The sequence below is a fragment of the Heliangelus exortis genome, chromosome 3 (assembly GCF_036169615.1).
Source record: "Heliangelus exortis chromosome 3, bHelExo1.hap1, whole genome shotgun sequence".
Lineage (NCBI taxonomy): Eukaryota > Metazoa > Chordata > Aves > Apodiformes > Trochilidae > Heliangelus > Heliangelus exortis.
The window spans coordinates 114888532-114916467 of record NC_092424.1 but is presented as its reverse complement, the minus strand read 5'-3'; the positions used below and the strand labels follow the sequence as shown (position 1 = coordinate 114916467).

At 46.1% G+C, this 27936-nt stretch overlaps 1 protein-coding gene across 21 annotated transcripts in view; it reads right to left on the bottom strand.

Annotated features, from left to right (window-relative positions):
• The window catches only part of DTNB (dystrobrevin beta), a 172777-nt gene that overhangs the window by 123991 nt on the left and 20850 nt on the right, over positions 1 to 27936 (bottom strand). For 19 of the 21 annotated variants that reach the window (XR_011725478.1, XM_071742320.1, XM_071742322.1 and 16 more), the window contains exons 4-8: positions 27410 to 27490; positions 25442 to 25655; positions 20830 to 20915; positions 12074 to 12228; positions 4045 to 4150 (exon numbers count right to left, since the gene is read on the bottom strand). Coding sequence is in view for 20 of the 21 variants with exons in the window: in XM_071742320.1 (XP_071598421.1) it covers positions 4045 to 4150; positions 12074 to 12228; positions 20830 to 20915; positions 25442 to 25655; positions 27410 to 27490 (642 nt within the window). In the remaining variant the exon portion in view is untranslated. The remainder of the gene's footprint in view (positions 1 to 4044; positions 4151 to 12073; positions 12229 to 20829; positions 20916 to 25441; positions 25656 to 27409; positions 27491 to 27936) is intronic. The other 2 variants (XM_071742340.1, XM_071742339.1) reach the window with 2 other exon arrangements.

Genomic DNA, 27936 nt, shown 5'->3' with positions numbered 1-27936 from the left:
ATGGAATCTTTGACCACCCTCACAGTAAAAAAATTTCTTCTGTGATTGAGCAGAATTCCCAACATTTCCCTTTGTGCCCATTGCCTCTGGTCCTGTCACTGGGTACCACTGAGGGGACTGGAGCTCTATCAGCTTCCCAGCAGTTTGTTGCACACATTGCTGGGGCCCCCCTGAGCCTTCCCCAGGCTCAGCAGTCCCCCCTCTCAGCCTCTCCCAGTGTCACAGAGGTTGCAGTCCCTTTGCTGGACTCACCCACGTCTCCCTTGGACCAGACACAGAGGGCAATAAACCTCTCCTTCACCTGCCAGCTGTGCTCCTCTGCTGCTCTTCCTGGCTTCAGGATGGCATCCTGCTGGCTCTGCTGCCTGATGTTCATGTCCACCACAACCCTCACTCAGGTCCTTCCTTCTCTGCCATACTGGTTTCCAGCCTCCCAGCCCCAGGGTGCACTGGTGCACGGGGCTTCTCCTTCCCAGGGGCTGGACTTTGCACTTCCCAGTGCTGAACTTTCTAAGATCATGAGGAAGGACTCAGGCAGAAGTACTTTGAAGACCTCACATCCTTATGAATCTGCACTAGAAGAATCATCTGATACACCCCAGAACACCCAATTCACAGCCCTGCAAATCTGTTGTGCAGAACAGTTCAGCACCTGCAGTAAAGCATCTGCTGTAAAAACACCCAAACCTTGGGACCCTGGGGAGTGGTTTCCCTTCAGCAGGGAGGTGATGCCACAGGAGCTGTCCTTTGCTCCAAGGTTTGCTTCTGAGCCTAAAAGATTTGCCTTTATGATTTCCTCTGGTAAAAGTGGGAAATTTTCACTGTTCCCACAAGTTCTAACATCAGATCCCAACATAACTGAGGTTGAACACCCTTGGCAGCATCCCCAGTGATGCACCTGCCCCAGCAGGGGTGGACACGAGTCCTGCTGTGACTGCTGCCAGAACCTGTCCCAGAAACCACCCAGAGCTGAGACCCAGCTGGGGATGAACATTTCAACTGTACCCAGTTCCTCAAGGGCCCAAAACAATGTCTGGAACTTAACACCTTTCACTAATTGTGGAGCACTATGGAACAACTCCAGTATTTTGTCTGGGAAGCTGATGTCTCCTAGATCCAAGCTCACCAGAGGGAGATGCCAATCCCCCCACCCCAGTCCCAGACATCCCACACATCCCACTGAGTGACCCCCAGCAGCAGAGGTCATGTCCCACAGCACTGGGCACTCAGGGCAGGCCATTAGCAGGTAGCAGATGAAAACCAGAGAATCTCTGTGGCCAGTTCTTTCCTCAGAATCACAGGACTGGTTTTGCCTGGCTTCTTGTGTCCAACATTCCACTGTACCCAAATACAGGCAGATCCTGTTGGACATCAGCAGTGATCTCTGTTTCTTTCATGGCTTTCCCTATGTTCTGGAAAAGTTTTCAACTGAAAGGAGGTTCCTGTAACCTCCTACAAGAATTTATTTAAACAAAACATATGGGGTTTTAACACATGCAGACACTAAAAGATGCACAGCCCTTCCTTAGTAACTTCATTTCCTCACAACCCCCAGCAGCAGCCATTGTCAGCACAAGCTTCACACCTTCCATCTTCTGCCCAATACACTTTGAAAACAATCATTAAATGGAGATAATCAATCCAGATCCAGAGGGGCAATCAGCTCCTGCATATGTCCTGTCCCAGCCTTTGCACCACCAAAGCTGCTGCCTTGCTTTTCCCTGAGCAGCACATCTGCAATCAGTGCCCTCTCTTCCCCCAGCATTTCTTTTCCTACCACATGTCTCAGTCATCCCAAGCTCCTTCCTTCTACTGTCTCTACTCTTCAGATTTGTTATTTTTGCCTTCCCATAGCCAGGCCCCCAGCACTGAGCCTCCCATAACTCCTGGGGCTTGCACACCCCTCCCTGCATCACCTCCACTGCTGTCTCACTGACACCTTGAAGCAGAGGAGGTGCTGCCTGGCTCTGGAGCAAACACCACTTGGAACAGAACAAAAGTTTCTGAGGAAAGAAAAAAAAATAGCAACAAAAGGGCAAGAGCACTGGGCATGAATTATTGATGGTAACACCATTCAGCAAGCCCCTGGGAAGCAGCTGTGGAAGAGGTTGGTAAGAATTAGAAACAACTTTAATGCCACAAACATTACAAGTTGTCCTGCCAAGTTACCTGAATGCTGAACCTACACAAGGAACAGGAGGAGTAACCTGGAGGCTGGATGGAATGGGAGAACCCCTGGCTGCTGGGAAGAAAGCACCAGAAAAAGGGGCCCAGGCACCTGCTCCCAAGGAGCATGGATAGATTTGGATCTGCAGATCCTAGAGCAGCTCCATCCCCCAGGAGGCCAACAGAAGCTGTCAGATAACCCAGGGATGATGCACTCAGCTATCAGGAGCTATTTTTCTGGGGTCTATAATTTCCTCCAGGTACTCTTCAATCACTAAAAAAAGATCAGACTAGGGATTATCTCCTGATCTTTCCACCATTTCACTTCTACCCAAACATGATGTTACCCTTGCCTTGTCTAATTCTGTCTGACCCAACTTGTGCTGTCTGCTTCCCTATCATATTTATTCCAACCTCAGTGCTCTTCCTGAAGCCCAAGATTATAAAAGGGTAAGAGGAAAGTGGAAGAAGGAACCAGAAGTTGCTGCTGCCCTTTTATTGGTGCAACCTGTTAGACAAGGACAGGAAAGACACAAAAAAGGTTGGGAGAAAAATCTAGGTAAGCTACAGTCCTGCAGTAAGTTTTCCCAAAAGATCTGTTTCCATGAAATTAAAGCCCTTAAAATTCTTTTAATAATCACTTTTTTAACTGATAGACAGTTGTCAGGAAATGTCTGTAAACATGCAGAGTGACTGGGAAACACACCTTCCCTTCCCTTCCCTTCTGCTGCAATGAAGAAAAGGCCCCTGAGTATGCCAGCTCCTATCTTCTTCACACAGATTAAATTCCCCACCAGATATGCTTTGCAAGAGGATCAAAAGAAGACAATAAAGCAAATGCCAAGAAGCAGCATACAAAAATCACAGCAGTACTTAACCATGTCACAGGAATAAATGTCAAGAAACAGAGAATGGAATATAAATCATGAAAACTTAGAGCCCCAAGCTGTGCCTGTAAACAGCCAGGCAGAAGCAGGAGGCAAGAGTTTATCTGGCTATGGTTTAGAAGGAAGAAGTCCAAACACCTTGAAATGAGTCCAGAGGTGTTCAGAGGAAGAAGAGGTAACACCTAGCAGGGCAAGGCTTTTGAAGGATGACATGATCTTACTGTGGGGAGGGAAACAAAAGCTGTTTAGTTAATGGGTGAAGGAAAGAAAAATAATATTTTTTTCCCTAGAATTCACATCTCCCCCCTGTGCTGTGTGCAACTGCACAATAAATGAAGCACTCCACCTTCTTTGCCACTACAAACAACAAACAGTTGTGATGTACTTGCACAACCTTCTGCAGGAAAGCCTTTTGCCTCCACAGAGCCCTCTCAGCCAGGTGACTCTTTCACCACCCTTTCCCATGGTTAATCATTAGTTTTTTCCATCCCTCATTGCTCCTTGAATACTTTCCACAGGCAGTAAAGACAGGAAATTTTAGCTAAGGTCTGGAAGTGAGAGGAGCTCAGCATTTACTTCCCCAAGTGAGCACTGAGGTGACCCAAACTCAAGGCCCATCTGCAGGGGTTCCAGGATCTTGGGGTGAGCACACGGAAGCAAATCTTAAAGAGAGCCCAAGTTAAGGTTTAAAAAAAAAATTGCAGAATAAACAAACATTTAGAGAATATCAGCGAGCTGCTTGTTTTGTCATCTCCCACCCCCAGCAATGCTGGAACTCAAACTAATCCTGTGCACTGCTGCTGATCCCATCCAGAGTCTGCTCCAGCCTGGGTCTGGCTGCAAATGCTCTGGGACTGAGACTGTTCCAGGGGGAATGTTGGAGTGCTTGAGTGCTTTGTTACGTGAGAGAGGACAGAATATTTACATGTGTTGAACAGAAACCCTGCCCTGACCAGACCAGATGTTTTGAAGACAAAAATATTCCATTTACCATTTTCAACATGGGCAAGTCTGTGCATGAGAGGCAGCCACACAAGGCACTGGGGAGGTGGATCAGCCATCAACGTGTCTAAAAACATGTTTAGCATGATCTTTTTCTGCAAAGAAAAAAAGAAATACAACTTAATTATTAAAAAAAAAAAGTTCAATTTTATACACCAAAACCTACTTCAGCCTTAGAAAAAAGAATATCTCTATGACTCAGCTTTTGTCTACCAGGAATATCTCACATGCCAGGAAGAGATAAAAATCACAACTTCTTTGCTCAGGAATTTCAGACTACATGAGACAAACAGTAACACCACAAAGAAGGTCTCAGTACAGACACAACATAATCACACAGAAGTAAATGATTAACAGAAAGCTCCAAGGACTTAATCAGCATTGGTTCCCAAACTGCAATTAAAGTTTCTTATTTTGAAGAAGCATACAGCAAGTGGAGGTTATTTAACAATTCAGAAAACTCTTATTTCAGACATGCAGACAACACTGAAAAAAGCAGATACACACACAAACCCAAACAGGTTACAACTGATCTCCATACATGACCTGTCCAGAATATGGGTTTTTGTTTTAAGTCAAAATAAAGCAAGAAGAAGCAAAGGAAGAACTAAGCTATGGCTTGGGAAAAAAATTGTCAATGAAAAAAAAAAAATGGCAATGAAATCATTACTAGAAGGGCTTCAGGCATCTTCAGAATAATATTTTCTAAAGTTCCAAATCCAAGTGAGCAAAAGAAAATTTCTGCTGCAAATACAAACAGATGGAGATAACTGGTAAGAAAAACAGCTAAGAGTATTATGGACACAAAGAAAGAATATGTTGGCTTTTGCACACCAGAGAGATGCTGAAGAAGTTGGAGCAGGCAGCAGAGCAGCTGCTCAGATGGCACTTGCCTCTCACCTTAGCATATGGCAGAGTTATTCCCAAGGCATCCTCCCAGGAAAAGCTGCTCGGGTTTGCTAGGAGCTGTGACACTGACTGCAGCTTCCACTTGCAACTAGCATCCCAAAAACTGAGGTGTTTTTGGTTTGTTTGGGTTTTGCTGGGGTTCTTTTTTTGGCTGTTTGTTTCTGTTTGTTTGGTTTTCAATTAAGGAGAATGTTTCTATTTATAGCATCAATATTTTTGTCATTAGTGGCATTATCTATCCTTGTTCTACCCCTGTGGCTACCTGCCCTGGAGAGACAGGATGGAATTATTATCCACCCCAGTTCCCAGTTAGGGAAATTGTAATTAATATTTCATCTGACTTCTTCCAACTTTCATACAGCATCCTTGTTCCTGGCTCCCTGCTTAGAAAAGGCAAAGCTTTTCCTGCCTGGTTAATGCAGCTACAAGGGAGCCCAGGAATTTGCTCTGCCAGACAGAACACGACCTGGCCAAGGACAAACCTTGCCTGGCAATCCCAGCCTTGGACTGGGCTCTCAGAATTTTGTGTGAACACTGCTCACAGACAAGTTTTTTGGAGATAAGGCCCAGGATCCATTACACATCACACCCATCCTTAAAAAGGGTAGAAAGAAGGACCCTGGGAACTACCAGTCAGCCCCACCTTAGGATGCTGGAGCAGATCCTCCTGGAAAACATCTGGAACCATAAGGGAGACAGGGAGGTGACTGGAGACAGCCAGCAGGTTTCCTGAGGGACAAGAGAAAGTGGCCTGGAGCTGTCCCAGGAGAGGCTGAGATCAGAGATTAGGAGCAATTTCTGTACTGAAGGACTGGTCAGAGACTGGGCCAGGCTGCCCAGGCCATGGTGGAGTTCCCATGTTCTAAGACATGGAGCAGATGTGGATGTGGCACTTGTGGTTTAGCTGGCATGGGGGGGTGGGTTGGCACTTGGAAGTGATGATCTTTTCCAACCTTACTGATTCCATGATGCACGTGCAGCTCCTGTCTCTTTGTGGCCTTCTGTGATGTGGCAAGAGAAGAGCTGATTTCTGTGAGGCCCTTGACATGGTCCATGGCAAAATCCTGGCCACCAAACTGGCAAGACAGGAGTTTATGGATGGGCTGTGGGATGGATAAGGACCTGGCCAGACTGCCATGGCCAAAGAGTTGCAGCCAATGGCTCAATGTCTGAGGGGGAAGCAGGAAAAAGAGGTGACCCTCAAGGGTTTCTTCTGGGACCACTATAATTTAATATCTGCCCTGCTGAGAGGGGCACTGAGGAAAGCCTGGGTGAGTCTGCAGGTGAGCCCATCACTGGAGGGAAGGGTTGTGATCCAGAGGTACCTGGAGAGCCTGGAGGAGCAGGACTGGGAACTGCTGATGTCTGACAGGGCCAAGTACAAGGCAACCCCTTGCATCAAAGGGATGGAGCTTGGAGGAGAAGGCTTTGGGGGTGCTGGGTGAGGAGAAGCTCAGCATGAGCTGACACCCTGTGCTGCCAGCACAGAGCCCACCCCTGTCCTGGGCTGCATCCTCACAGTGTCAGCAGCAGGGCAGGGAGGGGACTGCACCCCCTGGGGTAAAGCTGGGTCCAGGAAAGACATGGATGGACCTACAGGAGAAGGTCCATAGGAGGTCCAGAGAGCTGCTGGGAGGGCTGAAGCACCTGGGCTGTGAGCAGGGCAGGCTGGTCTGGTGAGAGGTGTCCCTGCCCATGGCAGGGCAGTTGGGACTGGATGACTTCTGAATGTCCCTTCCAACCCAAACCATTTGTTGGTTCCATGCCTGTGATTCACAACTTCCTCCTGACACAGACTGGGATGTTCCTCAAAGAAAAAAAATGGTTCCTTTTAACCAGTGAGACCCTGAGGAGCTGTCAGAGCCTCTGGCTGGAGTGATGTGACCTCCACGTAGCTCACGTGGGGGCAGCAGGGACACACATGGCCTTTGGGGTGTTTTTCCCCGATTCAGGTATTTTGCACTGTCAGGACTGCCTCCTGCCTGCCTGGCAATGGCTGAGCTGACAGGAAAGCAGACAGCAGCCTCCTCCTCCTGGAAGGGAGGAATGTGGCAGAGAAGCAGCCCAGATGAAGCCCTTTCTTGTAGCTGGTCCCACATTTCCAGAATCCAACCACAGAGCAAAACATTGCTCAGTCACCATTTGTGATGCAAAACCAACAAAATCATCTGCCAGCACGTCCCAAACTCCAGGCACAGAGACTGAAAATCAGCAGAAACCAAGCACCAGGGTCAGATGCTCCCCAGGAGAGCCATCACATTTCTGCACAGACACTTTCTGGGATCACCTGCTTGTTCCTTACCCTCCTGCAAGAAGTTTTCACCAGCTGCTGGCACCATACCTGCTTGTCTGAACAGCTCTGCAGCCTCAGAACTCCTCAGAGGACGGTGCAGTGGCAGGTTACACCAATGATATTTTTACATTTAGAAGAACACCACAAGCTTGCTTCAAAAGCAAAAACTCAGCCAGGTTTATTGTTACTCTGCCACACCCTTGTTCCAACACGAGGTTAATGCATATATTTCCCCACAAAATCCTGGCACAAGAGCACATCCCCTGAGCCAACACAGAAAGAAGTGATTTTTAACTCTACAGTGATCAAAACAAGTTCTAGGAATTCAGGCAGCTGTGCACCAGACCCTCCTGTGCCTCTGTCCTCCTGTCCCTCTGTCCTGCTCCTTGGGCTTCAGCTGCAGCTCTCTCAAAGCATCCTTACCCCACCCATCACACACAGGACCATCCTGGCCCTAACCAGTTTATCCTTACTACTCACCAACAGGAGTGCACATCTTCACCATCCTTCTGACACTTGTGAAGTCAGCTCCTGTCAGCCACACCACCCAGGAGGGGCAACTCAGCCAATGCTCCAGCAAACCTCTTAGGCCAGTAACACAGATGTTGATTTCTAAATCCCAGACTGGTTTGGGTGGGAAGGGACCTTAAAGCCCCCCCAGTGCCCCCCCTGCCATGGTCAGGGACCCCTCCCCCAGCCCAGGGGGCTCCAAGCCCCATCCAACCTGGGCTGAGACACTGCCAGGGATGGGGCAGACACAGCTTCCTTGGGCAACCTGGGCAACCAGGGGCTCAGCACCCTCACCCCAAGCAATTTCTCCCTCACATCTCAGCCCCAGCTCCCCTCTCCCAGCTCCAAACCCTTCCCCCTTGTCCTATCCCACTCCAGCCCAGCCAGGACATCACCTTATTCCAGGCCACCACTAACCCATGGCCCACACCTGAGAATCACAGAATGCTCATGGCTGGAAAGGACCTCTGAGATCACCAAGTCCAACCAAACAATTTCTCCCTCCCTCCCTCCCTCCCTCCCTCCCTGCCCAAGATCTCCTCTCCATCTCCCCTCTCCCAGCTGCAAACCCTTCCCCCTCGCAGGCTCCCATCCCTCCAGGCCCTTGTCCCAAGTCCCTCCCCAGCTTTCCTGGAGCCCCTTCAGGCACTGGAAGGTGCTCTAAGGTCTCCCCGTTGCAGCCTTCTCTTCTCCAGCCTCAACACCCCCAACTCTCTCAGCCTGGCTCCAGAGCAGAGCTGCTCCAGCCCTCCCAGCAGCTCCAGGGCCTCCTCTGCACTGGCTCCAGCAGCTCCGTGTCCTCCTGCTGGGACTGAACCAGTCCTACTGGTGCAGTGTGTGCTGCTGAGTTCCAACAGAGTAACAGGTATGGGACTCTACAAAAGCCAAGCTCCTGGCTCCCAAATCTTTTAAGTCAACTTCTCAGCAGAAAGACAGCAACTGAAGTGCTGTGACAGGAGGTACAAATGCACCCAGCTCAGCAGGGACAGGAGAGGCTGAGCCACAAACAGAGTTCTGACTGAGAGTGCTACAACATCCCTATGACAAAGGGAGGGACTGCAGCCAAGTGAACAAAAGTCTTAGGAAAAGTATGACATGGTATCTTAACATCTGTGGAAGCCCCCGCTTGACCTAGAGGAGTAAATTATTACTCAAAGCTCTTGACACATCTGGAAGGCAACACAGAGAATGCAGCTCCTGCCAAAAGCATCCCAATAAACTCCATTTTGCGTGGGCAACACATTTGATTGATTCCATCTGTGACCCAAGAAATGAAGCAGGGTTGTGGCCTGTCCACAACCACTGACATGCCTGTGCCTATCTGCCCTTTCACCACGCAGGCAGTGGTGAATTATTGGTCTTTTGCACCTCAAAGAAGTGCCTCCCAGAACCAGAACCTCCGTGGGGAGCCAGGAACCACAGCTGGCCAGGAAGGATTTGTCTCTTGGAAGTTTCAAGTAACACGAGGGAATGTTCCTGGCACTCCAGGTCCATCCTGTGTGCTTCAGTGTTATTAAACCTGTGCCTGGTTAACCACTCACCCCCCCAAATGATTCCTGCATCCAGAGCAGGTGTAAATATCAGCCTGGAATCATTTCTAATAAACTGTTTTCATGTAACCACCCTGCTTGAGGGAGTAAGAGAATTGCAGAGCAGGGGTGTGCTTTGACTGTTTCAGTTGGCCTTAAGACCTCAGAAGAGCTCAAGGCACTGTGTAGTTATCTACTACAGATGTAACTTACATATCTGTCATGTAAATGCCTGAGTCTGAAGCCCCACAGCTTTACAAAGGCCATCTGGAGAGAGTTTCAGGAAAAGGATAAGCTGTAACAGGAGAGTATCAGGGAAGTACCTCTGGGAGGTTTATTTTCCAATCTGGGAGGCATAAAAAAATGAAATTAAATCAAGGACTATCTACTTCCCAGGACCTATTTGTTTCAATGTTTTCAAATAAATTAAAGAAATGTCTTGGGGTCCTGGGTATATCTGGATTAATTAAAAAACATTCCCACTCTACAAACCTGCCCTTCCACTAGGGATTTTGTTTTGCTGAATAAAATTACAGCAAAGGGATTTCTAAAAGTGAATCAATATGAAGAATCAGCTGCCTTGCTCCTGGGAGCCAAAGCCAGAGAGCTTGGACCAGGCAAGCCATGTAAATCATAGAATAGTGAAATCTTTCTGCTTGGAAAAGACCTTGGAGATGATGGAGTCCAACCCTTCCCCAGCCCTGCCCCATGTCCCTCATCCCCACATCCCCAGGGCTTTCTCTGAAACCCCTCCAGGCATGATGGGGACTCCAGCCCTGCCCTGGGCAGCCTGGGCCAGGCCCTGACAACCCTTTCCAGGGAGAAATTCTTCCCCAGCTCCAACCTAAACCTCCCCTGGCACCACTTGACTTGTGCCAAAAGTTCCTCTTCTCCCATCCCTTGTTCCTTGGGAGCAGAGCCCAACCCCCCCTGGCTCCAACCTCCTCTCAGGGCCTTGCAGAGAGCCACAAGGTCTCCCCTCAGCCTCCTCTGCTCCAGGATCAGCACCCACAGCTCCCTCAGATGCTCCTCACAACTTCTCCAGCCCCTTCTCCATCTTCTCCAGCCCCTTCCCCAGCTCCATTCCCTTCTCTGGACACTCTCCAGCCCCTCAATCTCCTTCTGCTCCTGAGGGGCCCAGAACTGACCCCAGGATTGGGGGTGCATCCCCAGCACATGGATGATCCCTGCCCTGCTCCTGCTGCCCACCCCACTGCTGGTCCCAGCCAGGATGTTGGTGGCCACCTTGGCCACCTGGGCAGACTCTGGCTCATATCCAGATCCTATTGACCAACCCTCCGTGTCCTTTCCCACTGGGCACTTTCCATCTGCTCTGCCCAGGCCCGGATCACTGCAGGGTTGGTGTGCTGGGTCTGTGCTGTCTGTGCCTGCAGGAATCCACCACAGCTCTGGGGATCATCACAGAGGTTTTAGCTCCACGGAGGTCTGGCTGCCCACGGGCAGAGCTTGCTGTGGGTGTCACCTGCAGGTCACTGGACCATCACACAGGTCCTGTTCTGTTCTGGTGCCACATGGCACAGCCCGGTGTGGGTTCTGGCACCATCTGGGCAGACTTGGGCTCATTCCCAGGCAGTTACTGCACCTTGCTGGGTACCATGGCAGGATTTGCACCAAGTATCTCAGAGATGTCACTCAGCAGCTGTAGTGCAGCTCATTGCAGAGCTGATGGGTGAGAGGCCCCAGAACCAAGCAGAACCCATCCCCTTCCTGCAGGCCATGGGAAGCAGATGGAGGGCTCAGAATCCCACGTCTGACTTTCCACCTCCCAGGGGCAGCTGAGGTTTTAACTCAGCAACAGAGCCACTGGCATGAAATCTGATTTGCTCAGCTCAGCTTCCCTGCCATCCCTGGGAACTACCATGGCTGTGGATGCCTCAGTCAGGATGGAAATAGGACAAAAAAATTGTTAATTACACTCTCTAGTAAAATAAAACTCTGTCCTCAGGAACTCACAGATGAGCTGAAGCCTTCATTGTTTCCTAAATCAAAGTCTGTTTCCTACTGTGTCGTATTTCAAATATTCTGATGGCTAATTAAATTTAGCAAAAGTGACAACAGATTCTAAATCTAAATATTTCTTCCAGAACATAATCATGACCAGAGTCTAAACATTTTATTTTAGGCCTAAGATAATCTAGGTTCATGTTTACAGTAAATTTGAGGATTATTTATACTATTTATATTATCTCAAATTAGAAACAAAGCCTTGGAACCATTCAATTACAGCTGAAATGTATAAAGAAAGAAAAGGTTTGTTTTAAGATCATTACTACAACATGTACTCCAAACATTACATGTAATGGAAATATTTTGGAAAGCAAGCAGCTACACCAATAAGCACAACAGTGAATTTGATTAAAACCCAAACTGTATGTAACTTCTTTATTTTGCAGAGAGGCAACCAAGGAGCAAAGAGATTTGTTGAAACCAATACTGTTAACACACCAAGAAAGCTTAAGAAAATAATCAAGGAAAAAGAGTAAACACTGTATTTCATGTTTTAGAAAAGAAATAGGCCAGCTTTGCTGTTTGCCTGGGGGAGACCAGAACTGCCCCTTCAAGGGGGGAACAACCTAAAGCTGTGCAAAATCCTTCCACTGCCCAAGACCTAGATGTACTTTTTAAAACTATTCAGACCTTTTTAAACCTGCTTAGGTTGTACAATGTACCCCACCACCCCCAGCCCTCCAAACCCCAGGTCAGAGGCAGCACTGCATGAAGAAGGAACCCAACAAATGCTGTTTGTGAGCTCTTACTTGCTGTGGGAAGCAGGTCCGTACAGAGTGCTCTGTGTATCCAAAGGAAGGCCCCTCAAACACAGCTGTTGGGAGCTTTAGAACTTCTTTCAAAAACTGATCAAACTTTGTAAATATCATTAGTCCATTCGAATCTGATATTTGTGAGAAAATATCTGTAAGAAAATATAATAAAACCCTACAGTAAATACGTGCTTACTACAGAGAAATATTTCAACCCCACTTTAACCCCAAGAAATTCCTACTATTTTTTATTAACATGATTTCTTATTACTTGCTATCAAGACAAAAAATATAAGTGACCATACTGGAACATGCTATGATATAAATCTTCCTGTTTCCTGCATCCCATCTCACCCAGCCTTGCACAAACACTCTGCCTGTGCAGCAGCTGCTCCAGCAAGAAAGAAGAAGCCAGGGGGCAATACCCAAGTTACATCTTCAAGCTCAGGCCTTCAAAAAATAACTACATAAAATCCTTTGAGAAGGCTCCTAGAATGGAAAAAAAAATAAAAATCTAAGAGCCACAAAGTCAACAGTGGCAAAACTCCAGGCACCTCACCCGTGTTGAGCTGAACACAGCAGCAGAAGGGAAGCAGCCTGCCAGGCTAAACCCTTGAGCCACCCAGCCAGGAGGATGAGGAAATTTGATGTATTTTAGAGATCTGAGCTCATCTCAAGAGGTGCTGCCCCCCCCTGAGGAGCTGGAATAGGAACCTGTGTCTTTAGGCAGGGCAAATATGTGTGATGAGACAAGGTGGGCTTTTCAATAGCTCTCTGAAACCAAAAGGAGGATGGAGGAAGGTGTTCAGCCACCCTGGGTGTCAGTGCAAAAGGAGAAGTCAGGAGGGTGGCAGGAGGAGGTCTCAGCTCTGGGCAGGCTGATGGAAAGGTGTCTGCTCAGCTCTGCTCTCCCTCCAGCTCCTTCCTGCTCAGGGCTCAGCTCCCCCAACCCATCAGCCCAGAGCTCCCTGCTCCTGCAGCCCAGGAAAGGGAAAACCATAGAAGATGTAAAAAAAAGCACTGTAAGGAAATGATGTCACATGAAATACACAGAGAGCTGATAAAGCAGAGCTGCCCTGGGATCAAAAACATCTTTGGAAAAGACAAATCTCTCAAGCAGCATTAGTGGGTGTCTTGTGCACTTGCAGAGTCAGATTAGTCTAAAGAAAGATCTCTAAAAATAAAAAAAAAAAGCACTAATATTAGCAAGACCTTAATTTTTCCAAGATGTGACAGCAGATTCCTTCACTGAGCAGCCACTGAGCCATCTCTGAGGTTATTTAAAACACCATCAGTAAATAACCATCAAAAGCATCTGCTGACAGAAAATAAGCTTAAGTGATCCAAACTAGGTCCATTAAAACCAGGCTATTTTATAATGGCTTATTTCTACTAAACTAGAGAAATTATCCCAATCTGCTGAAGGAATGAGCTCACAAAGAAGCCTCCAGTGCCTCAGTTATGGGTGACCTGGAGTTGGTGTCACTGCCTGAACAGATGAGCTTGAAGTGAAGGGCTGAAAACCTTGTTGAATTATTCTATAAGGCATACTGGGCAAAATGGGGGGTAAAAAGAGAAAAAAAAAAAAAAAAAGACAAATGGGGCTTAGGGGAGAATGCTGTATTTTAGAAAATTAAGCTAAGTAGGAAAGTCAAATTTAACCTGAAAATGGAATGTGGAAGAACACTCAGGATCAAACTGGACACAAATGAAAACTATGGAAACAACTAAAATTAGTAGAGACCCAAACTTCCAGAATCCTAATCCATTCTAGGTCTGAATTACTCCAGAACACGTGCACAAAAACTGAAGTTCTAGTAATAAATCTGTCAAGGTGGGACTGGTAAAACATGACTGGAACATGACAGTTCTTGTATTTAAACATGGACTGAAATCTTCTGGGGAAACAGTCTATTAATCTGAACTCAGCAGTATGCAAGATTGAAATTATTTTAAGGAGAAATTTAATTAAAGCTATGGTAATAATTTGAAAATGAGATAACACAGAACAGGCTCTATCAAGGGTAAATTAAAAAAAACAAAACAAAACAAAACAAAAACCAAACCCCACTAACCTAGACCTTGCAGTCATAGAAAAAGTGATTTTATAGTTGAAGTAAAGTTGAACTCATTATGTGTGAAACTTCCATGTGGGAAATTACCAGTGAAATTGGAAAATATAAAGATTAGCAGCACATAATTACACAGTTATCTGCCCTTTTAAAGGGCAGTAAATTACTCTCAAAGAGAACTCCAGTTAAACAGTGGCTAACTAATTTCTCAGGAGCTCACCTCAAGGTCACACCAAGCATGTGCTAATAGTCTCCTGATGACAAGGTATTACACTTTAATATAGAATTTAGTGTTACTTTGCTATAACCATGGTGGGTTAGTTGGGTTTTTTTTGTTGTTTGGTTGGTTTTTTTTTTTAAATCAGAGAAAAGGAAAATTTTTAGAGCCACAGAAAACACTGCTCAGTTCCAAAGATACCAACATAAAATGGCTCCTGTGCTATTTTCTTTTTTTGAATGTCTGTAGTAGAATTTTATATTAAGACCAAACTCACACAATCTCACATTAAACCTGCCCAACAGCTCCCTGCAGAGCCTCTTCCCAACTGCATGGAAATGCCAGAATTGATTTTTCTGTGATTTCCAATCGAGGTATTTGCCTGATGCTCCACACAGCATCAGCTCAAGGCTCTACTTTTCCTCTGATGAAGTTAAAAACAAAGCAACAAAGACCCAGCACCCCCATTTTCTAGACTTGACCTTGACTTTACCCCGTGTCTCAAAAGTTGTACAGTTATCAATTTTGTATCATACAAATTCATAAAGTGTTAATTAGGTTTAATACCACTAAAAGCCAAGAAAATAAATTAGACAGATGAATTGCTTTGACTGTGCCTCTGGGGGTGGTGTGTGTGGAGGTTTCTTGGAGTTAATCCCAAGTATGTGTTAAGGTCAAAAGGACATCCCCAGGAACCAGAGGCCAGACAGCCCCACTCAGGTTCCTGGGAAAACCAGGGAACAAATGTTGGCACATGAAAGACAAAGCAGTGGAATCCCACCAGTATGGGTCTCCTGAGCCTAAATCCTACCTGGCCAGCTGGAGTGTCACCTGTGATGGCTGAACCTGCACACTCTGCTCCCCTCAACTCAAACAAGGATTTTTACTTCTTATTTCCCCACAGCATTCCAGTACCCAGCCTGGGATGTGAGAGTCTGCACGGGTGAACAACCAGATGGGTGAGAATTGGTTGGATGATCCAGGGGAGTGGATAATGGGTCAAACCCTACTTGAACACTGGTGCAGGAATTTGTCCCAGGACATGTCAGTCACTGAGCTGGGAGAGGTGCCAGAGTGCAGCCCTGTCAAGTGTGCAGATGATGCTAAATTGGGAGGACCTTGAGGGCAAGGGCTGCCATCCAGCAGGAGCTGGAGGAACAGGCTCACAGGAACTGGCTGGAATTCAAGAAGGACAAACACAAAGTCCTGCCCGTGGGAAGGAAGAGGATCTGGCAGTGACCCAGGCTGGGTCAGCTCTGCTGGAAAGGTCCTCGGGAGCTGCACATGGGCCAGCAGCCAGCTCTGGCAGCAAAGGGAACCAACAGAGGGAAGTGACTCTTCTCCTCTGGGTACTGTGTCCAGTTTTGGGACCCCCAGAACCAAAGGACTGTTGTGAATCACAGAATATGAAAGACAAACTGAAGTGAGGCCTGTGGAGATGCCAAGGATGCTGTGAGGACACAGCAATTGTTCAGCCTGGAGCAGACACTGAGAAGAGCAGTTTGCACACATGGACACTACAACCACCACCTCTACTACTGCTGATACTTTGGTCCAAAACAAATAACTCCCCTTTTACTCCCCCTCCTCCAGACCCAAAATGCCCCCTTCTCCAAGATCAAACCCCCCACTCAGGTGAGTTCATCTACAGCAGGTTCACTTTTTTTTCATAGAATTGGCTGGGTTGGAAGGGACCTCAGAGATCACCAAGTCCAACCCTTCCAGGGCCTTGCTGCTGTGAAACGTGGTATTTAGCAGACATCAGGGTGTGTGTGTGTGCCCTGTGTTCTCAGGATGAACTTCAGCAAGCACCAGGTGGTGAGAGGACAAACAAGGAGCTGGGGAGGTGAGGGAGAAAAGGAGCATCACACAGGGTGCAGGACGGAGTCCTGATTAACCTGAAGTTCTGTTTGCAATTTACTTGCAGAAAGGACAGGGGAGGAAGCCCCCACTTCACAAGGAGTCTACCTGGATGCCAAAATCACGTCATCCAAATCCACAAAATTTGACATTTTTCTATGACTTTACTTGTGCTTAAAAAAAACTATGACAAAAAAGATGAAGTCTGTAGCAGCAGGCAGGGTGTGACTACTCCTGCCTTGCACACCAGATAAAGGAACCCCTTTGCAGGGAGTATCCTACTGCAGGGAATCTGTCCCTTTTCCCAGGCACCAAAGTGGTCTCATTGCACAGCTCCTGTTTCATATGGGCTGTCAGACACTGTATGGACTGAGAACCACTCCATTTGTACAAGCTTGTACAAATGCAAGTGCACAGACCAAGTTACTATCGTTCACATGAATTATGAGGGTAAAAAAAAAATAAATATTTACAACTTGCAGGATTTCCAGCAAGCCTCCTGTTCCAGCTGAGGGGGAGCCAAGTGCCTGCATAGGAAAGGGAGTGGAGGCAGAGCAGGAGTGGGGGTGGAACCAGGGGAACAAGGAAACTGGAAACAGAAGTTGTTCAGTGATGAAGTGGGGCAGTAATCAGAGAGACAGGTGGGAAAGACAGGAAAAGGAAAAAGAAAAAAAAAAAAAGACAGCATATTCATAACCATCAGAAGAAGAAATAAAGAATGAGAACAGCTGAGGCAGATGAGATCAAAAGTCTGTTTATCCCAACAGCAGATGGCTCAGGCAAGCACTTTCCCCAGAATATTCCTCCACTCACTGCCAGTAACTTTGCATTCAGCAACCTTTGATGAATTTGCCTTCAGTGAAATTGGTTCAAGGAGTAATTGAGTGGTGGAAGTGTTTGATACCAACAACATCCCTTGCTAAAGTTTAAAGAAGTACTGGATTTCGTTGTTTCAGTCTGTCACTTCCAATTTCATTTACTCCTTGTGCTGGAAGAGGAGAGAACAGCTGGTTTCAATTCACCACCACCATGTTCCTCATGATTTTACAGACCACTATCTGTTCACCACTGGTTTTTTTCCAGGTTGGAGACTCCTGCTCTATCTCCTTTGCACAGAAAGCTTTCTCTGCCTTTGATGCTCCTTGCTGTTCCCCTCAGGAAGATGCATCAGGACTGGAAAGGGCAGAGTACCAGCTGGGGGTACCCAAACAGCATCATTCAAAGCATAAAGACACCATGGATTTATACCCTGCTTTTACCTCTCCACTTTGTTCTTCATGTTCCTTCCCCTCTGTAACATTTCACGTGGCTTTTTAGCCATTACTGAACAGAATGTCAACATCTTCATGGGAGAATGGCTCCAAGATCTCCCCTCTGAGCAACGACTTCCCCAGCTCTCCCTTCTGTGCATCACATTAGGATTACACTTCCCTCCCCAGCACACCCCACTCCACACACGTTCTCACTGAATTTCACCTTCCATTTCATTCCACAGTTGCTCAGTGTTGCCAGATCAGGCTGCAGCTCTTCACTCTGTCTTAGCTTGTGCTACACTGATTCACTTGGTATCAAATTGTCACTTTTCACTGCATTTTTCCAGATCATTTATGACAGTGTTAAAAACAGTTCTAGAACTAGCACTATCCACCAATCAACACAACAAAAAGGATCTTTGCTGCTCTTTTTTTGATTCCTTTTAGCCCATCTCCTACCTGCACAAGACCCAACCTTTCATCCCTTTTATCCATATCCCTTTTTAAATATTTTTAAGCACTTGATTAGGGACCTTCCTGAATGCCTATCACAAACCCAAGGAGTCACCCAAAACCCCTTTGCTCATCTTTTTATTTTTATTTTTGCAATCTTTAATGAATGCCCATGCTTTACATAGTAACCCTTCACAAAAGCCATCTTCCCCACCAATAAAATCTCACTGATCCCTGACTCACCCAATTGTTCTCTCTGTTACAGAGCAAACAGGCATCCTGGCTCTCACATTTTCTTCTTCCACTCCCCTGGCTCTTTAGAGAGCTTTCAGGTAGCCAACAATTAACAGTTCAGATATTTTATTACTTTTCTCCAGTTCTGGTGACACTCAGAATCCTGTCCTGCTAACAATACAACCTCTGCCCTCCTGCATCCCAGATTTTCTCCCCTCTTCCCCAGAAAACCTGTCCTGTGGCCTGGTCTGAAAAGCCTGGCTTAGAGCAAGCTTCTCCCTCCTGCACACATTTACTGCTCTCCTAAGCCCTCAGCTCTAAGGTACCCAAAATCCCCTTTTCCTGGACAATTCTGGCAACCATGCCATTGAGTCTCACCTTGCACACATCCTTCCCACCAACCAGACCCCAGTGAGCACCTGAGGGGACAGAGGAGCATCAGGAGGGGGACAGGAGCATCAGGAGGGGGACAGGAGCATCAGGAGGGGGACAGAGGAGCATCAGAGGGGACAGAGGAGCATCAGGAGGGGACAGGAGCATCAGGAGGGGACAGGAGCATCAGGAGGGGACAGGAGTGTCCCCAGCAGATGGTACATGACCCTGTGAGCAGTGGCAAAACAGCATTGCTGTTTCAGTGCTGGATAATGACATTTTTCTCTCATCTGGCTGATATTATACCTGACAGAACAATAAAAAAATGCCCCATCAAGCCCAGGTTTGACAGAGATGTGGTCAGCAGTGACTTTTGTCATGAAGAACCAAGCCAGCAAGACCAGCTGGTGGGAAGCTGCTGGGACATGCTGAAAAGGCACAGAGAGGAACTGAGTGTTATCACTCAGTAAGAAAACCCCAACAGAAGTGCCACTGTCCCAAACCTGTCAAATACAAAGTCATGTGCTCTCTAAAAAAGATGTTCCACACCCAAAGGGAAGTGAACCAAGAGAAAAAGAACAGCAGACACTGGAGAAAAGATGCCAGCAGTGCAATGCAAACTAAAGGTCAGCTGATAAGGTACAAGAAAGAATAAGTAAAAGGCACAAGAGCCAGAGAATAAAGAAGCTGTGAGCAGCAGCACTGGTCAGGGATAGCCAGAAGTCTTCCCCCAGTGCCTATGAACATCAGTCAAGAAGAAAGTTACAGGGGCAAAGGAAACAGGAGCCAATAAAATAAGAAAAAAGAAAAGAGAAGCTTCAAATGCTGTGAAGGAAAGCAGACATTATGTAAGGACAGAGAGAACAGCACATTAAGTGCAAAAATATAAAGTTCAACTACTAGCTGTACCTGTTAAACAGAACTATTAAATGAAGTGTCCTTAAGGTGAAGGCATCTTACCTCACCACCTACTGAATCAGTGACTTGAGGCTTAATACAACTGCCAGAAAGATGTCTAAGTCTCTGCCTGAAAAACATTAAAAGTTTACTGGTTCCTATAACATTTAATTGCAGTGGTTAATTGCCTTTTCCACTAAAAGGTCACATTGCCATTTGCTTGATGTGTTTCAGTATTGTCATGCTAATTCTGGAAATCAAGCTCCTTTCTTGTGCTGAGCTGCTCATCTACTGTAACCTCCTCAAATCTTATCCTAATTAAATCAAAAATGTCAAAAGGATACAGTTTCTAGCCTATTCCCCCAGTGTTTGATCTCCCAGATTTTAGCATTTCTGTTAAAAATGCTTAAGTCTTAAATATCCTCTGTCATACACACCTGTCCCCTTTATTTAACCCTAACCCTTCATCACCTGCAGCTTTATTTTTAAATAGGAGAGTTTTATAATTACCACAAGATAAAAACAAAACAAAACCCAGAGCATCTCCTGGTACTGAAACATTTGGAGCCTTAATACTGCAATGATCTATTTTGTCAGACCTTGTCAGGGAGTTTCTCATGTTAACATAAATATATGAAAGACACTTAAAGAAGCAGAAGAGGCCAGAGTGTTATTTACAGTGAATTACAGCAGGGAAATTAGGAGGAATGAACTGGGTTTTATTACAAGGTGACTTTCATGAAGAGGATTAAGGGTGAGGTGGAAATGACAAGAGCTGAGCAGTAAAAGCTGACACTCACACTAAGATTTTGCTTCCCAACTTTTCACAGTGGAAATGAAAAGAAAAAACACCCCCAAGACACTGAGAAAAACAGAAGGACAAGAACTGCTACTTAAGGACAAAACCAATGTTTATGGATAACGTTGATTTTCTGCTGATACAGCAGAGGGCTCATGGGGAAAAAATTAGAAGACTGAAGAAAAGAGAATTTAAAAAGAATTTTAAAAGAACTTAAGCTGGAATTGAAGAATGAGAAGATGCAGAGAGCCCCTCAGATGAAGCAGCAGATTTACAGAATCCAGCCAGTATTCTCAAAACAAGGGAAAGGGCAGTAAATTTGACACAGTCAACTCAGACCTGAAGTTCTACACGTAAAGAAGTGCTGCAGCAGCTGAAAAAATCCCATGCAGCTGGGAAGCCTCCGCAGGACCAGGCTGTGTCTGAGCTATGGCCAGCAGATGGCAGAGGTAACAAAGACATTGACACAGCCAGCTCCACCTCCTGAGGCATCGCTGAACGAGCAAAACGAGTCAGCCTTCAGAAATCAACAAAACGAAACACGTGGCCAAGAATAAAATATTTCATAAACAGCTTTTGATTTGCTCGATACTCACATCTCAGCTTGTCCAGCATCTTCCCCCCACACATGGTCGCTAGGATGGCTTTGGCTGAGAACACTGTCAGCTTCCCCTGGCCCTCACTGGGAAAAAAGGAGATGGGAGGGATTACTACATGGAATGGTCATCAACAGAAAATACCTGCTGAGCTAGGAAGGAAAAGCATAAATGCCCTCCATCAACCAACGATTTAAGGCAACATTAAAGCAGTGGTACCACTCCTGGGTTTAACAGTCTGGCAGAGTTAACAAGTGTCCCATCCCAAATCAAATGTTCTGGTAGAATTATGAAAAATGCACAGATAAAGAGACTACCATTTGTCTGGTTCATCCTGTTACTGTCCTATAAGTAGTAATTTTTCCATTAAAATACATTTCTTCACAGTAAAACATCTAATTTTTTCATCTGCTGCCCTTTGTTCGTGGCTTTAAATTTTTCTCCTTGATCTGATGTTCAAACACACATTAAATGGTAAAGACAGTGCAGTAATTGATAGATGATGGAGTCCTGCATCATCCTGAATATACCACACAGAACAGCAATACAATGTTTTATTCTCATTTACGTTAATAAAGCTGCTGTGCCATCAGAACAGATGGCTCATTGGGGGAATAATTTTCCAGTATCAGCAAGAGAAAATGGATTTTCTCTAGGAAAAGGATGAAATAGCCCATTCAGCATGGTATGAAATGCAGAAACAGCTATGGGTGTTATTCCTGGTAGAAGAAAGGAAGATAAGGATGAAATTCCAAGGAAAGCACAGCACAGCTGGTGCCACTGCCATATCCCCCACCCCATCTCCTCAATTTCATAGCAATACAGACAGGAGTCAGGGAGCCTCCAGTAGATGAGTATTTAGAGCCACAGTGTGACAATGTCAGTGTAAACCCACTGCTACCATGAGGCTGGCTGAATGCTTGTTTAGTGGTGTGTAGGGCAAAAGAAATGTGGGTGAAAGTGGGAAAAAGCTGCTGGAATCCTGAGCAATTTATTGCCAACAGAAACTATTGAGTCACCTGCACTATAAACAGCAGCAGTGACTGAGAAACCACCAGGAGAGTTAAAGTTGCATATAAAAGGAGAAAAGGAATTAAAATAAGTTTGAGTGACTAATTAAATTTATTAAACTGATAACTTGCACTATCACGGAAAGCAGGATGAGGGGGAAAACACATGATGAGTGTTGGGAGAGAGCTGGAAAAACTTTGCTACTCAGTGCAAAGCTGTGCAGGCTGCCTGGGCTGGGACAGCCACCACTTGGAAAGCTCTGAGGGCAGAATTACTCAAAGCAAATATTTGCTGATGGCACTGAAGCAGTAACAAGGCCTAAAGTCAGTGGCAGACAAGAACCAGATGAGTAACCAAAGAACTTTTTTTTTTCCCCTTTCACCCTCAGAATGAACATGCAAATATTATCTCCTGGTGACTTTCCATGTTCCTGGAAAGGCAACCTCTCCTCAAGGCACAACTGCAGGAGGATCTGTGGAGGGGAATGGTGATCCAAGGGCCCTCACCTCACTGATATCCAGTACCCTCTTAACCATTGCTTGAAAAACTAAACGGGAGAAAACTTAAACACATTAGATACTTGTTTCAATCCATACAGAAGCTTTAGAGTTAACAAGGTAAAGATCTCTGCTATTCTATTTTGTTTCTGTCTTTTATCTTTAAAGCTTTCTCAAAGGATTGAGTTAGCAGTCCCTCTGTGCATAAAAAACAAACAAACAAGTAAAATTTGACTACATCCAAAACTGGTTGTCTGGAAAGCTGATCCTCATCAAGCCTTGACCTCCACTTTTATCTCACAAACTTTACTACCTGATTCACATCTCCTTAAGTTATAGGCTCAGCCACTCTTCCCCTTTTCTTTTTAATAGACATTCTGTTTCCTCTCAAGTGAGAGTTTCAGCTTTGAATTAATTCCCAGAAAAAGCAACTGACTAAAGGCATCAGTATTTCCTCTCAGGACACAGAGTAATCCTTTTCAAAGGTATCTCATGGTGCCTTCACCTATTAGACATGCTTCTGATAATATTCTGTGTATTAATCAAGAAATAACCCCAAACTCCTCCCCTGGCAATGAGGCAGAGGTGCAGTTATTACACAGCTTGCCAAAATCAAAGTGTGCCCCAGTGCTGCTTAATCTGCTGAATTCTCTGTTGGAAGGAAAAAGGGCAAAACTTTGAATATGATTAATGAAACTCCTGTAACAACCAGGAGTCACCAGGACTGGAACCAGGACTCGTTTACCAAAGCCCAGGCCTGTGCACAGCTGGTTCCTCCCAGAGCCCCAGGAAAGCCCCATCCTGAAGCAGATGCCCACAGCAGTGATGCCCACGCCAAGTCCTCCACTGCCCCTGACCCCAGAACACTCCCACCCCAGAGCTCTCTGCACTTCCAGCCACCCTCTCCCCTAACACCCAATTCCCCTCCTCAAGAGCCCTTTGCAGCCCCCCTGTTGTCACCTCTCCCACTGTGTCCTCTCTAGGGCAATCAGGTCCCCAGCTCCTCCTGCTTGCTCCCCATGCAACAGCACAGAGACACTTTGGAGAGGCCCAGTCCTGCTGATTTCCCAGGAAAGGCACCAGAGCTTCCTGCAGAATGCTGCTCTGCAGGCATCTCCTCACCCCCCTGCCCCTTCCAGCTCTGCTGGCCAGGAGGTTCCTCCTCATCACATCCCTCCACACTTTCCTCACTTCCTCACCTGCTTGTTGGCCATCCCCTCCCTCCCCTGACTGCACACTGCTTTGCTACCAGCAGGCAGGGGGTTGGATGCATAGGGTGAAAAAAGAAAGAGTTGGAGCACCTAAACCCACTGTCAAATTCAGTGCAATTTCTAGGAAGGATGACACAACAAATGGAGTGCTCTGAAGTGCTCAGCTTGGGTCAGGGAGTGAGCTGTGGGTGCCAGTGATGGGTCAGGGATTTTGAGAGGTCAGTGGGAAACCAACTGAGGAATAAAGTGCCCAACAGCCATGCACAGCTCTGGGGGAGGAAGCAGGGAAACCATCCTGCCACAGCCCCTCCTGCTCCCATCATCTGCCTGATGCTGTAGGAGCCATCACTTCTGCACCACCACCACTGCTGTCACTGAGCACTTCTCAGACTTCCCCTACATAAGCTCTAACTTCAGTACTTCCATGGGGAAGACATCAGTCAGATTTCTGATTCTGGTCCCTGTTTGGTGGAATGCTCATGATTTTGTGGTGTTAGCACCAGCACCATCTCATAAGAAGCTACCAGGCTGTGTGAATTCAGTCCACCACACAGCTACCCCAGTGATGCAACTCCAACACAAAGCTGAACTATTTTTCTGTCCTTTTCAAATAAATGTCTGATGAGCTCCTGGAGAGGGAGCCTCAGCCCTGCCTCTCCTCTTACTCTTGGTTCTCCCACTGCAGCACAAACACAGCCCAGCATCCCAGCTCCTCTCCAGTCCCATGTGCCAGAGGAAGCTGAAGAGAAGCTGTTGTACTGGGCTGGGATCAAGTGTTCTTGCTGGGGTTCTAGAACAGGCAGAACTTGCAAAACATGGTCATTTCTATTTTTAAGTTTTATATTTTCTAGTATGACGTGTCTCAGGATAACTGAGACCATCAGCTAATCCTTACAGCTGATATCAACTCAAAACTAAGCAGAAAAATAAACGTTTGATTCTGTTGTCATGGAAATCATAGAATCATCTTCCTGCTCTGAGCACTGTGCTGTATTTATCTGTCCTAAGTGAGAGACAGAGGCTGCTCTTAAGTTTTGGACTCTTTTGGATGGAAACCTAGCTTCTGTTTGGTGACAATCAGAAGTTGCATTAGGAAAGGATCAAAGTCTGGACATTGCAACCAGCAATGATTTGGTGCTGCAGATTGTTTTGGGTGAGGCTCCTCAGCCTGTGACAGCCTCCTGGCCACAAGCAGCTCTCTGCTCTGAGGAGGGAGGGCAGAAGCAGAAGAAAGGTAAGAGTGCATAATTGCTGACTGTGAGAAATGTCAGATAAAAAGAAGTGCTAGACAACAGGTAAAGATTTGCAGTTGCTGCTCAGAGAGCCCAGAGATACATCCACTCAAGAATCCTAGCAGGTCAGACCCTGAAGAGAGAGGCTGTGAAAGCAACTCATGAAACTGGACACAAGGACAGTAGTACCCTGAACAAGAAACCAAGCTGCTTCTAGACAAGAAATGAGAATTAGCCTTTATGGGGTCACAGCATCTTAGAATGGGATCCAAGCTGTGTGTCAAAACCAGGTACCATTATAAAACTGTCTCACTGATCAAGATGCAATAAAACACTTCCAATTTTTACAACAGTGCTACACCACCAGGAGGTTACACATTATGGTCTATCACAGTCTGCAGAACATCAGTTCAGATACACAGCTTACAGTCTGCGAGTTCAGAAGGCACTATCTCATCTTTCTAAAGAAAAAAAAACTTGTAAGACAATGTGTTGTTGCTGTGGCAGGGTAAATCTCTGCAGGCACAACTATGGTATTAAATATATCTGTGTGCAACACAGCATTTCATGGAGTTGGGAAACAGCATGCAGACAGTGTGCCAGAGCCCCGTGCAGCTGCATCATCTAACTAGAGGAGAACATTAGTTGAAGAGTTACTAGCCTGTCATATGCTGCTATCATGAAGTTGAGGAGGAGGCTGATGGATTGCTCTACACTGATCTGGTGAGTAGAAGGAAGGCGTTTGTTTAGCTGGTAGTAGATGGATGAAATGATTGTTTCTAGTCGGGACACGTTGATCTCTGTGTTATGATCCAAAGTGTTAAGGCCATTATCTCGGAAGGCTTCAATCATATTCCAGATATCAACAAGATGAACTAAAAATAAAGGAAACAAAATTAACTTCTATTCTGCAATGCATGCAAGCTTACTTTTATGGTACTGTTTCTAACACTACGTTAGTTTTTATTTTGGAATGAGCAGTTACTTACTGGTATGCAAAGTCAGAGACAGACTCTTGGTACTCATACTCAGAGTTTGTGTCAGGTAGGTGAGAGCAACAGAGCAGAGCCCAGACAGCTTGTGTGCCTTTTATTCTACCCTTCAGCATCTGGGAGCTCTGACAGGAAAGCTCCATAAAGGAGAGCAGCAACCTTCCATCACCATGCAGTGTGTTTCAGCAGAGGCAGAGATTCCATGGAGGAAGGCACCAGCCATGTTCTGAATCCACCACAGATCAGCTGCAATAGCTCTGAGCAGCCTCCTGTCCTTCAGTACTGAAGGAGGAACTTGACGTTCCAGTTAAACCATGACTGTTTCCAGTTGATCCAGTTGCCAAGTCCAGAGCATTTACTTTGTAAACACAGTCCTAGAGTTCCAAAATCTGAGCTCAGATCTGAGACGTGGTAACAAGTCAGAGAAAAAGCTTTCCAAACCCACACTACATGATCTGCAGAACCACATTAAATGATATTTTTAAATGGTTCAAAGGTAGAAAGGTGTGTGTGATAGTGGGGGAAGACATCTAAGGCTCAGTAGTAACCCATCACCCAGCTGAGTGTGATCCAACACTTCCAAAGGACAGATCTATTTGCTAACTACACAACTTTTTTTTTTGTTGTGTTCCTTAACTTCTGAAAAAGGGTCTGAGGTAAGAGTGCCATCGTTGATCTGAGGTGAGAGTGCCATCTGTGACATTTCTTATATGAAACTTGTCTTTCTCACATAAAACCCCAGGGAAAAACCCCAGGTGCTGGATGGCAGCCTCACCTCCACATACCTGTATGGTAAAGGTTACTCAAGGCATATGCACAGCACCAGTGAGCTGGTTGGAAAGTGTGCTCTGTACTATAGCCAGCACTTTTTAATGCCTCTCTACTTAATAAGAGAGATTGTTTAGTTCAAAAGCATCAAACACAGGCAGTAACACTTTTCCATGGGGATAAAAAAGTTGCAAGCCACCCATGACACTAAAGGCACTGCAGGAACCACACCAGCCCTTGGAGACACACACATCCCAGAGTCTGCAGTTGCACAAGTCCCCTCCAGGCTGTCCCCCTGTCCTCTCCCACATCAGACACACTCTGATCCCACCACAGTGGGTGGTGGGGGACCTATTCCTGCATAACCTGTTTCTGTTTCTGCCCCCCAATGCAACACGGGTAGCAAAGCAGCATCCCCTGCTCACCCTTGGGTTCATCTCTGCTTTGCTGAGCTACCCAAGGTCAAAGGACCATGAAAGAGAAGGAGAACACTTACACTGAGCAGTATGGAATTCTTTATGGTTGCTCAGTTTCATGTGTGCCACCACAACCAGATCCAGACACTTTCATGCCACTGACTGTGTTATGCATCACCAAACTCTGGCTGGCTGTCAGGCAACTGAAATGTGTCAAGCTGGCCCACATATTTTAAATTTTTGAGACATCAAAGAATAAAACTGAAGATATCAGACAAAGATCTCTGCCTCTTTAGAATTATATATTTAATTTCTGTTTAGTTTAAAAAGCCATTACCTTTGCCTGATAAAATGTCTGCTTGCTGTTGCTATACTCAAAATTCCCGTGGGTAAAGCACTGGAAAGGGTCATGCACAGAGAGGTTTGTGAAGGTAAGGAGTAATTGTCACTTACGATTACACCGTTTTTGTACAAACCGCAGCTTACAGGCTGTTCGGTACGTGGAGAGTCTGATGACATCAAAATTCTGTGCTCCTATGAATAAAAAAGAGGTGGTGTTTTTCTTCCCTCTACAACATTCAGCTTTTCTAAGAGAATGACTTCAAAAAGGGGCACGAGTGTGTCTCCCCGGGCACCGCCTTTGCCACGGGAGCATGAGCAGGAATGTCACTGGTTACCTCCTGACAGGGAATCATCAGCAGTGGAATCAAACTGCCCCGAGTCTGGGAGTGATGTGAGGAGCTTCCAGGGAGCAAGAGCCAAGTGGTGAGAGGGTAAGGAAGAGGATTGCACTCATGTTGGAACACACGTACACAGATGAGAAGAGACAAAGAAAGGGGGGGCTGGCAGTCCTGCACTGCAGCCCCATCAGGAACAGGCTTTTGGTCTCCCAGGTAGATCCAGGTCAGGTAAGGAGCAGAAGAAAAAGCACAGAACTAAAGAAAAAAAACCAACCAACCAACCCAAGCTTCTCTTCACCA